Here is a 13,565-nt window from a genome sequence, read left to right on the forward strand (position 1 = left end):
TATTATGGTTGGAAAAAGTCAAATTTCGTCATTTTTCTTCTATATATGCCATTCTTTTTTTTTCTTCTCCACAAATATGTGTAGAAATTGAGACTTGAGAGCCTCCTTTTAATCTACCTTTTCTCTCTCACATTTTCTAGATTTTGCCACTGATTAATGAGAATTGACCCCTTGAGGATCCTTCATGGCGAAATTTAACATCTTTTCACTCTTCTTACTTTCTCTTGTCTTGTTCATGACTATGGCTACCATGGTACCTCCATCGTTCTCAAGAACCCTAATTACCTCTTCTACTACAATGGATTTTGATCATTCCAAAAGAGCCCATGATCTGAGTTTATCGACATCTACAACATATTCAAGACCTAGGAAGGAATTCGAAGCTAGTGCTCATGAGGTTCCAAGTGGCCCAAATCCTATTTCCAATAAGTGATGGTTGGTTTGTTGCTTAATCCAAAAAACGGGCAATGGCATATGATGATCTCTAGGTAGTAGTTTATTTTTGTGTTGAAAAGATATTAAATCAATTTTCATGTTCATATTAAAATAATATATTTTTGATAATTATTCATAGTTTGTTTTCTTTATTTTAGATGTCATTGCTCGTATAAAACTTTAAGAGTACTAAATTATAAATTTCTTCCCTATGATATGTCAAAAGTTATAAAATTAGTCTGGATATTTCATTTGCCGTCTCTAATGCTTACTTTTGCTGCAAGGTTCTTCCTCAAAATGTTAAAAATGTACTTTAAGAGTTTAAAGGAAAATTACGATTTCACCCTCATGCTCATGTACTCCATCCTCTTCGTCTTCTTCAATGAAATGGAAACCCCTGAAAAATCTTTAATATTGTATTTAATCTTAAATATTTAATTTAAAACAAAAGAAAAATAACAACTAAAATACAAATCAAAACCCAAAAATATTTTCTTTTTAATAAATGAAGGTTTTTTTGTCACATGTCATCTTCACTTTCATTCAAACACTTGTCATTTTGTGAGAATTTTAGAAATTTTATTTTTCACTTGTCATTTTTTAGGGATTTTCATTTTCTTAAAATAAAATTCCATAAAATTGTAATGAGTTTTATAAGTAAATAAAATCATCCTATTAATTTGGTAATAAATTCTCATAAATATTTCAAATGATTTAATTTCTTTTGTAAATTTTCAGAAAATTACATTACATTCTGTTATGTAAAGTATTACATTATATAATACTAGTTTATAATGTAAAGTATTACATTATATAATACCACGGTTATAAAATTAATCAAACTTTTATAGTAAAAACTAAAAATTATTAATAAGTTATTTTAAATAAATTATTAATTTAAGAGATATTTTTTATTAGTTATGGGAAATTATAATCATTGATTCAAATAAATATATAAAATTAATTTTTAATATATATTAGATATTTTTTATTTGTGAATTAGTGAAAACAATAATTTAAAATTTAAAATTTAAAATAGAATCACATTAATGAGAAGGTCTAATAAATTTAAAATGAAAACTAATAGATTGACAAGTGGCAACACATTAATTAAAATGTCTAATATGGTGACACATGGCAAAAGAGCTACTCTTTTATTAGTATAGAGATTTCATATTTATATATTGATATTAAATTTTTATTTTTAATAAACTCGTGTAATACACGGGTCTCACACCTAGTTAACCAATAGTTAAAATCTTTCTCAATGATCTTATTTTTATGACCCTCTTTTAAAAAATGCACACACGCCCTAAAATATTTATAAATAAATAAAATTCATCATCGAATAAAAAAACATTAAAATGGATTTCCTCATCGGACCAAAATCTCTCCCTCCCTCTCTATCTATCTATCAATCTCTCTTTTGTTAGTGTATCTCACATCGGTGCGACACGATCCAATAAATGTCTATAAACATTTGCGTCTCCTTTTTCTCCATATATGACTCTTTTGGAGAGACAATTTTGGGCTCCACATATATTTACATGGTAGGAAATTCGACATTCCGCACCCCTGTTGTTCAACGCATCCCTGTTTATCCTTATCAAGCCTTTGACTGTGAGGAACAATGTTAGTCTATTTCACATCCGTGCGATACAGTCCAATAAGTCTATATATGTTGGAGTCTCTCAATGGTCTCTACAAGAGCTCTTTTGGAGACAATCTTGGGCTCCCTCCCTCCCTCTGATAAGTTATGTTTTTGTTGTTTTTCTTTTTGGAAAGGTAGAAATGTATCAAAAAAGACATCCAATATAATAATAACAAGAGAATTATTGTGATCCGAACCCGACAGGCTCCAATCCAATCCGCTTAATCACTTCATTCTAATTATTTGGTGTACCTAGTGAAATTAGACCCACTAAATCAAAAACACATTTCAATCTGTCATTTGCCTTTATTGCAATGATCAACTTTCACCTATTCGTAATCTTGACTTGGAAGAAATATGCGATTACCCTTCAGTTATCTTGAGAAAATCAATCCGATCAAGCCTTAATTTCACATAAAATCATGCGCCCCTTACCCCGCCGATCTTCGACTTGATGTGCACGAAAAGTAGCATTTTTTCAGATAGAGCATTTTATCGGTTTGTGATCGATTGCGGATTAGCTATTTTGCCCTTTTTTTTTTTTTTTTTTTTTTCAGAATTGCTTAACTTTATAAATGGATTTTTGGACAAATCTAATGGAGTTTTATTGTTTAGAATTGTTTAATTAGTTTAATTTTATATTTGATTTTTTTTATTTGGTTACATTTTGTTTAATTTTAGGGTTGGTTGAAAAGGGGAGGAAAGAGATAAAGCCATTTTGTTAACTTGTTTTTTTTAGGCAACTGTATAATTGTTTAATTTTTGTTAATTTTATACTTGATGTCTAGAGTAAAATCCTATTTTGTTAACTCAGTGTTGGTGAGGCGTTTGTAATTGTTTATTTTAAAATATTTATGTTTTTTTTTTGTAAAAATATTTATTATTTGATGTTAAAATGAAGTTTTTTTATGGATTAATTTATCTGGTGTCAAAACATAATAAGTTTGTTTATGTCAAGTAACTTATCAAAAACACTTATTTAAGTAAAAAAATATTTTTAATGTTCTCTAATCCAAATACTTAAAATACTTGGTCAACCCTAGAAGACAACATAAAACTTGTCATATAGATGACCAGCCGAGGAAACCTAGAATAGAGCAAAAACCTCCCAAGTGCTTCCAAATCACATCATTTCACGCACTCACATCATAGGTTAGGCTAAATGGGTATGTGTAGACTTGACCTATCTGTTGATACACTTAAAACATATAAAGACCTATCAAACAAAATACATTATTATAAATCCACTCAATATTTCTTCCTCTACCAATTTGAGAAATTAGAAAACTTGCCAACTTCCAAATCCCATTGAATTTCCAAGATTACTTGCACTACAAATAAAAATACATATCTATTCAGTATAAGACCACAAATATGGGGGTCCATTTTACTTGCCAATACAAGTTTTTTTTGTTAGTATTTCCCGGTTTTTTATTTTTCTCATGTTTTAGTCTATTTGATTGGTTTGTATTGTCTCTTATTATTATTATTTTTTTTATTATCCCTTGCTCATACACTTGTAATCTCGGCCCATAGCCTTTTCCAGTTATTCAAGACACATGTTTGAATTTTATTTGAAAATAACTCAACTTTAAACTTTTGGTTATAGTAAATACATCACTGAGCAGTAAGACTGATGATATATTTATGTTTAATTTAACTGAAAAAAAAAAAGATTGGAAGTTTTAATTAAATACATATGTAGCATTTAAGAGACGTATGATTTAATAATACGTGAAGAGGTGAAATATTTTTTTGTCAATATAAGATGTTTTAGATCTCCACATTAGCAATGAAATCCATTTCCTGGGATTTACTTCAAGAATGTTAAGTTCGATCTAATGGGATAACACCATTGACCACTTTTGTGCATTTGTCTTAATTCTCTAAGAATGAATCACGTAACTTCTTGCTAGTATCAATGTGTAAATAAATTAGAAGATAGCAGACCATAAATATGCATTATACGAAACTTGTTATGTGTATGATATGTTAAAAAAGATACTATACGCCTCTTTTTATCTTTTTGCATTTAATAACAACAGTTGATTTACATATGAAAACTCAGATTGGATGGTTAAAAAGTCACTCTTACCTTCTCCTATAAATGTCTTTTCTCATCTACTTTCACTCTCACTCTCACGTTCTTGGTTGTGCAGTGGTTGTTCATGGCTAAATTCAACACCTTTTCGCTATTCTTTCTCTCTCTTGTGATCATGGCTTCCATGGCACCTCCATCACTCTCAAGAACCCTAGTTTCATCATATTCTTCTTCAATGGATCCTCATCATTCCAACGCAGCCCATGTTCAGTATTTGTCAGGGTACACGACACATTCAAGAGCTCGGTTATTCAAAGATGATGCTCATGAAGTTCCAAGTGGACCAAATCCCATTTCAAACAACTCATGGTGGGGTAAAATTAAGAAATATTGGTAAAGAATCACGAATTGAATACCCAAATAAATGTTATATTGCTATATGATAATTTATAGGAGTATGTTATGATGCAGAATAATATTCAATCGAATTGTATTGGTGTTATATATAATATATGTTCGATCATTTTTCCTAGTTTTATTCTTTTGTTTTTGATGATATCGTTGATATAAAACATTTAGAAAAAAGAAATTTTAATTCTTCAAACGAGCATATGATTAATTTTAAACAAGTTACGGTCGACTGAAACTAAGAAATTATTGATCAAGATTCAGGAATTGAATACCGACTAAATGCTATATCATAATTTATAGTAGTATGTTATGATGCCGAATGATATACATGTTTTTTTTGGTAGTATTATATCTTTTGTCTTGCCATTCTCAGAGTGCACAAATGCTAACAATCAACAATATTTATTTTAATTTAATGAAATGTATTGCATATTTGCCTTATTTAAATCGTTCGAAAGTCACACCCATTAGATACAAGAAGCTCGTGATAATATTACGAATATGAGATATGTGATGCATAAAATTTCATGTAGATATAAATGTATTACATTTGGATATAAATGTATTACATATTTGTCTTAGAATCATTTTTCTTACATACCTTTTTAGATTTACCATACTTCATTTTTCATTGGATATCATGCCAAACATCACAGCCCTATCACAAATAGACTATTAAAATGACAACCTTCTTAAAAATGCGATTTCCCCCTTATTTAAAACAACCGATCACCATCCATTTACCACTTATTTCAAGCAAGCAATTTTCATCAAATAAATTTCACTTTGTCCAAAAAACGTTGTAACAAGGAAAATGAGAACCGCCTACAAGATTGGAGTAGCTAGGGTTTAATGAAACTTAAGATAAAATTATGTTATATACATTTGTTGCTCGTGCACGATATATATGATTACTTTTATTATTGATCAACTGCCATTTCATAAACTGCTAACTCACATAAACTGCAAACAACTTTTGATACCACTAAGTCATAAACCTCATGGCATTGTTAATTGGCCTCTTTAATAGGAGTTAAGATTTAAGATTTGTTTTAGTATACTATAAGTTATTATAATTTCATGATTAATGCATTTTAGAGATGTAACTTTTGATTAAATACTCCATGTATGCCTAAAACCACATAATTTTGATAACCCCAATTAGATCTTCATATCAACATATTCAATTATACGGGAAATCATTTATGCAACCTACTTAAAAAATTCATTAACACGTGATATCAATTTTGTTTCTTCTCAGTAGCACCATGTAATTTTGCCTACAATATCATCATGTGTATTGAGCGACAATTTCTCTTTGGAAACTAACAACAATACCCACCAATATTATTATCCGCACTTTGTCTCTCCTTTTTTTATGCATTCCTTCAAATTACCTGATTTGATTTCAATCAATTTTCTTTGGCAAATTTCCCCAAAGTCTTCTCTCCCATTGGTCTCTCAAAAATGGGAGAGAACCAAAAGGGTTATTGACCCAGTTGGTCTTTCCCTTTCTTCTTATTGAGTCAAAATCTTGATAATTTTCATTAATAATTAGACATTTACATTTGCAGCCAGAATAGGTTTTTGCATATTTTGATTCTAGGTAGGGTTTCAACATATACAAAGGAGATTGACCAAAGACATCGAAAACATTCTTGAATTAAGGAAGCATGGGTTGTTTTTCATGTTTTCCAAAAGAAAAAAGACAAGGCATAGAAAGTGGGACACAAGGAAAGAAACGAAGCATGAATTGTTTTCCGTGTTTTTCTTCGGAAGAATCGACAGAACGAAAGAAACGAAACATGAATTGTTTTTCGTGCTTCCAAGCACGAGAAGCGACACGGGGAAAGGCACAGAAAGCCAATTGTTTTTCATGTTTCCAAACACAAAAGTCAACCCAAGCAAAGAAAGACGCGACACAAGAAAGGACGCCAAAGATGGGTTGTTTCTCATGTTTTCCAAAGAAAAAATCCATACAAGAAAAGACACCAAACGCAAATTGTTTCACGGCAGAAGTAAATGAAGGCTCCGCAGAAATAAAGAAGCAAAATATGAAATGCTTTTGGTGTTTTCCAAGACATGAGAAGAAAGATTCAATGCAAGGAAAGAAGCGAAACCGGAGTTATCTTTCATGTTTTCCAACACACGTAAAGAAAGATCCGACACAAGGAAAGAGACGAAACATGATTCGTTTTCCATGTTTTGCGACACGATGGAAGAGACGGACTAATAGGTTGAGAAGATTCGGACAATGCCATTGTCTACCCTTTCCATTGAGTAAGTACTGTTTTCCTTTGGGAGCCATAAAACCCAAATTGTTCAATGATTTACCTCCTTACGTGATGAGCACACTACTGAGCAGCTCATCGGCGTAATATTTTGCAGAGAATAAGAACAAAGATTCGGGCGAACTTCAAGGCCATGATGTTTCACCTAAAAGGGCGAAAAAGGTTAAGGTCGACATTAAAGATCAAGACAACAAAAACCTTTCAGCAAAAATTTTCACTTTCAAGGAGCTTGCAACAGCGACAAAAAACTTCAAAGAAGAATGTATTCTCGGGGAAGGTGGATTCGGGCGAGTTTATAAGGGAAAGCTCGAGAAAACAGGCAAGGTAAAGTAATGAGTCTCAACAAACGTTCAACTCAACATAGGTATTTGTAACAATATAATCACACGATTTTGATTCCGTTGGATCAGGTTGTAGCGATAAAGCAACTGAATCCTGAGGGAAAGCAAGGAAACAAAGAGTTTCTTGTGGAGGTTATGATGCTAAGCCATCTTTCCCATCCACACTTGGTAAATTTGGTCGGATACTGTGCAGATGGAGAACAAAGACTGCTCGTGTATGAATATATGCGTGCTGGTTCTCTCGAAAATCATCTACTCGGTACGCAAATATGCAATGCACAATTTTGTTAGGCAAGTAATAACATTACATTATTGGATTCGGTGTGAATCAATGGGACAAAAAGTTGCAATTTTTTATCCCCCTCCATCAAAAAGGCATGAACGCTTAATTTTGTTGTGATTTTGAAATTTGTAGATCTGCCACGTGGCAAACGACCGCTTGATTGGACAACGAGGATGAAGGTAGCATTGCACGCTGCAAAAGGTCTAGAATACTTGCACGAGACGAATAATCCTCCGATTATTTACCGTGACTTAAAGTCGTCCAACATATTGCTGGATAAGGATTTTAACGCGAAGCTATCTGATTTCGGGCTAGCAAGGATTGGTCCAGTTGGGGAAAAGACACATGTGTCATCAAGAGTGATGGGAACATTCGGATATTGTGCACCCGAGTATCAAAAAACAGGAAGGTTGACTGTGAAATCAGATATTTATAGCTACGGAGTTGTGTTGTTGGAACTAATTACAGGGAGACGAGCGGTTGATTTAACGAGAGATACCGAAGAATTGCATCTTGTTCAATGGGTGGAGCCAAAGATCAGGGACCCACACAAATATGCAGAAGTGGTTGACCCACTGCTTCAAGGAAAATACCCACAATCTGATTTAAGTCAAGTGTTAGCGATAGCAGCCATGTGTCTTGGTGTCAATGCACCGCTCCGACCACCCATGAGTGATGTGGTTGCGGTTCTTGATTCCCTTGTGCACGATTCAATACACCATTCATATGACTAGTTTGCCCAAAAGAACATATCCAGGGTCTCTTTGGTATGGTGGAATGGAATGACTTATTATCAAATAAACCATTCAAACATATATATAAAAATATATATTATGTAGAATTACATGAAATTAAACTTAAAAATAGAGAAAAAAAAAATCAAAATATTGATATTTTGTAAAAAGGATATTAATCAAATCAGGATATGTTGATAAATAAACTACATATCAACGTATTTCATTTCATTTGAAATATATATTATATATGCATTTTAAATAGTCAAACATAAATTGATAAATTAAATACCATGTAAAATCTTAGAATAGAAATAAATTCAAGAAGTATTTTTAGTCAACTTATGGGAAATTATGAAAATTGTTTAACTAAAGTTTTGATTTTTTTAAACATATCTCTTATTGAAAATTATATATTAAAAATAATTTCTAATTATAATATATCATTCCATTTCATCAAGGAATAGAAAAGAACACCCCACCCCCATGGAATGCGTATTTCAGTTTTCAAGAAATAGAGGATTTAACAGAAGTAGTTCATCATTCAACAAAAGGAGTCATTAACACGTTTTTCTTGAATGGGATAAATTGCCACAATTTTTATGTTCAACACAGATGCAGTAAGAAAAAAAAAAGCACAAAACCTGTTTCAGCTTTGTGCAGCATTCATGTGCCCATATTTCTGCATCACTTTTTTGGTTGCAAGTGCAGCAGCCTCACTTGCACGAAGGGTCCCACTAGCCATCATTGCAGCAAACTCCTTACCAATCTCTTCTTGCACTTTACTCCTTGCATCACCAAGAGGATCAACAACATCTGGTTTCTCTTGTGATGTGCCAGCTGGCACAGCTGCAGGTGGGGGTGGGGGTGGGGCCACATTTACATTTGTGTGGCTGCTGGTTTCTGATGGTTTATCAACTTTCTTTGACACCTGAGGAATTGTGTTCACTGGAGATGGTTTAAACTGAGGTGCTTGTGGGACAGCACCTGCCCTCAATGTGGTCTCCAAATTCTGTATCATAGGCACTGTCATCCATACCAAATTTCATGTGTAAGATAAAGAATCCATAAAAGCTCAAATGCATCATTAACATGAAAAGTTTGAGGAACTTACTTATAAGTGCACCCATTGGGCTACTCATGACTTCGTTAGGGAGATTGAGGATGTAATCTGGTATGGAGACACCCACGAGAAACTGTGCGACTTCGCTGCTAAAGTTGTTACAGTTATGTGACAATAAACTGTAGGTTTCTTGTGTGTAACGGGGGCTAATCTCATCTAGATACATCTGAAAGACATCTTTTGGGACATGGGTGACACCAAGATCAATGACTTTGAGTGGAGTCCCATATGGTGCTGTTCCAGCTGGAGTTTGTTGAATACCAGCCCCAAAAAAGTACTCAGTACCATATACCACCACACCTGTATGCCTGTTTTTATATATTAAGTTAACAGATGCTTAATTGGCTCCATGGTAGGTTGGGGGGGGAGGGAGTATGATGCTTACCATATGCCTTCAATGGCTTTCCCTAAGAATGACATGGAGAGTTGACGAGCTAAGCCTCCACTTAAATCATACACGTGCAAACTCACCTTGTAACCCTCCTGTTAGTGAAAATTTTCAAGTGGTTATTTCATATCTTAAATAGTAAATTTGAAATGTGCAACTAGTAAATATTTAATAGAGCAATGTACCTCGGCCATATTTCAAATTTAAAATGTAGATGTCCTGTCTGTAAGGTCTTTTGCTAAGTTGAACAAACGACAGTGTGAGCTCTGGATGAACAAAGAAAAAATGCATTAAGAATACAAAATATTGTATTGAAACAATAAGAAATAGCTCCTGAACAATATTTAACACTGAAGATCATAGATAGTGATGCAAATCTATAAGGTTGAACATCAGAAGATTCATATTGAAAAAAGAAAAAGTAGAGCAAGTCTATCAGGTTTTTTTTCCATTTAGGTAACCAAAACATGACATGTAAATTGATAATGATTACATCACAGACCTTACCCATATGCATATTGCACTTAAATTGATGAAAAGAATTAGAAGTTGACTAGAAATCCTATAGAATTGCTAAGACTAGACATATGATGATCTTATATGTAATGTCTGATATATTAGTTTCAAATGAAGCAAGAATCCCAGAGATTGAAATTCAAAGATTTATGGTAATACTTGAGGACCAAGAGACAATAGACAAATCTACACCAGAGAATTCTTATTCTAAAAAAGAAAAAGTAGAGTAAATCTATCGGTTTTCCATTAAGCTTTTAACTTCTAATTGGAACATCGTATGTAAATTGATACATTGTCTAACAGCACAAACTTCACCATTCTCACATTGCATGTAAATTGGTAGAAACAATTAGAAGCCTATTAGAAATCCTCAAGAACTGTACACAGTAGATATATGATGAAATAATACCTAAACCCCCTCACATGTCAGTTACAATGTAAAAGCAAAACTTCCAATATCTAATTTGAGGTCGGAACATCACATTTTTATCGATTATTTGTCTAGCATCACATGTTAATTGATAGTTTGATATCTTATCTGACATCACAAACTTCATCATTCATAAAAGTGGAAGCCAACTGTAAATCCTAAAGAATTTTGAGCACTATGCATATGTTAAATTATATATAAAAGCTCTCCTATGCCAGTTACAATTCAAGCTCGAATCAGGGGGATAACTCCAATTCGAAGAGTTAGGGGAAATTTTGGGAGCAACATACAACAATCGAGTGTAGATCAAAAAATTGGAAAAAAAAAACAAACAAACAAACAAAGGGAATTCTTCCATTTTTCAATCGAAAGTATGTACATCAAATTAAATTGATACCATGTCAGATCACAAACTTCATTGTTCAAATATTGCGATTAGATCGGTGGAAACAATTGGAACTCGACTAGAAATCCTAAAGAGTTGCGAAGGTTATACGATAAAAATGCCAAGATTTACTGGAAATAGAATCTTCAACGAACATACAATAAAGAACTGTATATCAAAAAAATTGAGAGAGGATGCGACTCGTACCTGAGATTCAGTAGTCAAAGAAGACGAGCGCAGAGCGAATCAGAAACCCTGGCAAACAATTTATAGTGATAGAGAGGGCGCAACTACGGGACGGTGGATCTTTCTTGTCCATGACATTCTAGAAACTACCAAGATCGAGAAAGTCAATTGTGAGATTTTTCATTTTTTCCAATCCATCTCCGTAACGGAGTTAAAAAGAAAAATATAGAGTACATTACAATTTTCCTTTTGCGTTATGATTTTTAGAGTTTAGTTTCATTGCACTACGGATCATTTCAATAAAATGTGTCGTTTATCTTTTAAGCATGTCAAATGTTCTTTTTATTACAACTAGATTATGACCCGCGTTAAACACGGAAAACAAATAAATAAAATGTAAATTTATATAGATATTACAAAAAAAAATTATAAAAAAAGTATGGTTATTGGTATTATCGAAATGTGTAGAAAATTACACTAAAATAGGTAAATATATATAGCGTTAAAGGACCTCTTTGTAGACAACATTTTTTGTTTTATTAGTTCAATGACCTTGTTTGTCACATATAAGTACCTTCAAACATGTTTTACTTGTGACACGGAAAACAACTATACATAGTCAACCATGCGTGAAAATAGGTCTACACAAGTATAATCCAACATTCAATGGACTTTCAAAATACATTGTTATTTTATGGCTATATTGCGAAATATAACTGTTTATTTCAAAAAATAGCAACTTAGTTATGTTCCTTCAAAATGAACCACATAAAACCCCCTACAATATTAAATAGGGGTGAGCAAAACCGAACCCGGAAACCGAAAAACCGATAAAAACCGACAAAACCGAAACCAAGAAACCGAAACCGAAGCATAAACCGACGAGTTGGGTTTAGATTTTTTGAAAACCGAAAATTTCGGTTTGGGTTCGGTTTTTGGGTTTGGTAAAACCGATAGAAACCGAACCGAACCGATTATATATATTGTTTATAAAAATATATAATTTATATTCAAATATAAATATGTTTAGCGAAGTAATGTCAAAAAGAAGAGCTGGTTGAGGTGGGTAAGGCGCTTGCAAGTTTCTCAAGAGGTCTCAAGTTCGAAACCTGTGTCCAATATTTAACTTCTTTTATCATCCCACATCGACAGATGATTGAAACTTAGCTACACATGCTCGCGTACATAAGCAGAACATACACCCTCTTCAGTTTTATCAAGCAATTATCTTTGTCCCACATCGATTGAGGGATCAAAGTAGAAACTATCTTCACTTCTATATAAGTGAGGATATGAGATTGTAGAAAATAGTTTAAGGTTTGGTTTATCTTATAAACCGAAACCAAACCCGAAAACCCGATTTAGAAACCGATAAACCATAAAACCGAACCCATGGGTTTAGGGTTGGTTAGGGTTCAAATTTTTAGAAACCGATGGTCATCGGTTTGGGTTCGGTTTTGGGGTAAAACCGACCCAAACCGACCCATGCTCAGCCCTAATATTAAATATAAAGAAATTGTAACCAATAAATCTGCAATGAAGCTAATCATCTCCCTCCACTTCATCTCTAATATCAGATATTTTTTTCCTTAATCTAAGTTATTGTCACTATCATCGACAATGCTAAGATTTATTGATGGCTTCTTTTTTATTTTAGGGATAATATGACAGAAATCATTTATCAGGTCCATCATTTATGTTTATATCTTCGTTTTTTTTTTTGTTGATTTTGATATGCCTTCTTCGGTTTACCACCATTTTTTTTTCAGGCACATTTTTTATGAAATAACATTTTTTTTGTGAAAATCTTTCTACGGTTTTGAGTATGTGCAGGTATGTTGATTTTTTTTGAAGTAAAGAAAGTAAGGTTTTTGTTCGATGTTGGTTCATAGGTTTGGTTCTTATTTTTTGTGATTTCTCATAATCCATTGCATTTTATTTTTCATCTTTATCCACAATCTTTATGTATAGAACACTTTATCCATATATTCATTCAATATAGAGTTTAATGAAGGAAAAAAGAAACACCCCTTTAGTTTTATTTACTTTGCAAATTATCGAGCCTCCATGCAAAGCTTACAACATAATGAAAAAAACAAAAAACTCTTATGAGGTAAATGCCAATTACGATTCTACCCCTTTTCCTCATGTAACATGCATTGTTGCATTTTGGTTAATCATAACGCCTCAAATTATGGAAGGATTTAAATATGGTGATGAGGTCAAACATAAAATATGGTGGTAAAACAAGGTTCTTCTATTTCTTATTTATTTATTTACTTATTTTTTAATTCAACTTTATTACGAAATTAAATAGCTTCTTTTGTTGATATTTGTATTTCTTATTTAG

The 13,565-nt window shown here is 32.6% G+C and overlaps 2 protein-coding genes across 3 annotated transcripts; one reads left to right on the forward strand and one right to left on the reverse strand.

Annotated features, from left to right (window-relative positions):
* Positions 1 to 6,685: 6,685 nt before the first annotated feature.
* On the forward strand, positions 6,686 to 8,187 carry LOC111885568 (probable serine/threonine-protein kinase PBL26). The gene is made up of 4 exons (XM_052767624.1): positions 6,686 to 6,818; positions 6,927 to 7,153; positions 7,240 to 7,429; positions 7,586 to 8,187. Exons 1-4 carry the CDS (start codon positions 6,725 to 6,727, stop codon positions 8,185 to 8,187), a joined length of 1,113 nt encoding a protein of 370 aa, XP_052623584.1. The 5' UTR covers positions 6,686 to 6,724.
* A 522-nt stretch (positions 8,188 to 8,709) lies between these two features.
* Positions 8,710 to 11,394, reverse strand: LOC111885571 (uncharacterized). Of its 2 annotated transcripts, none has more exons than XM_023881815.3 (5): positions 11,237 to 11,394; positions 9,884 to 9,964; positions 9,696 to 9,793; positions 9,302 to 9,618; positions 8,710 to 9,213 (listed from the first exon to the last, which is right to left on the reverse strand). In XM_023881815.3, exons 2-5 carry the CDS (start codon positions 9,890 to 9,892, stop codon positions 8,837 to 8,839), a joined length of 801 nt encoding a protein of 266 aa, XP_023737583.1. In that variant the 5' UTR covers positions 9,893 to 9,964; positions 11,237 to 11,394; the 3' UTR covers positions 8,710 to 8,836. The 2 variants fall into 2 exon arrangements, with proteins under 2 accessions (XP_023737583.1, XP_023737584.1); XM_023881816.3 differs by lacking the exon at positions 11,237 to 11,394 and adding an exon at positions 11,042 to 11,155.
* Between the last annotated feature and the right edge of the window lie 2,171 nt (positions 11,395 to 13,565).

The sequence above is a fragment of the Lactuca sativa genome, chromosome 9 (genome assembly GCF_002870075.4).
Source record: "Lactuca sativa cultivar Salinas chromosome 9, Lsat_Salinas_v11, whole genome shotgun sequence".
NCBI classification, from domain to species: domain Eukaryota; kingdom Viridiplantae; phylum Streptophyta; class Magnoliopsida; order Asterales; family Asteraceae; genus Lactuca; species Lactuca sativa.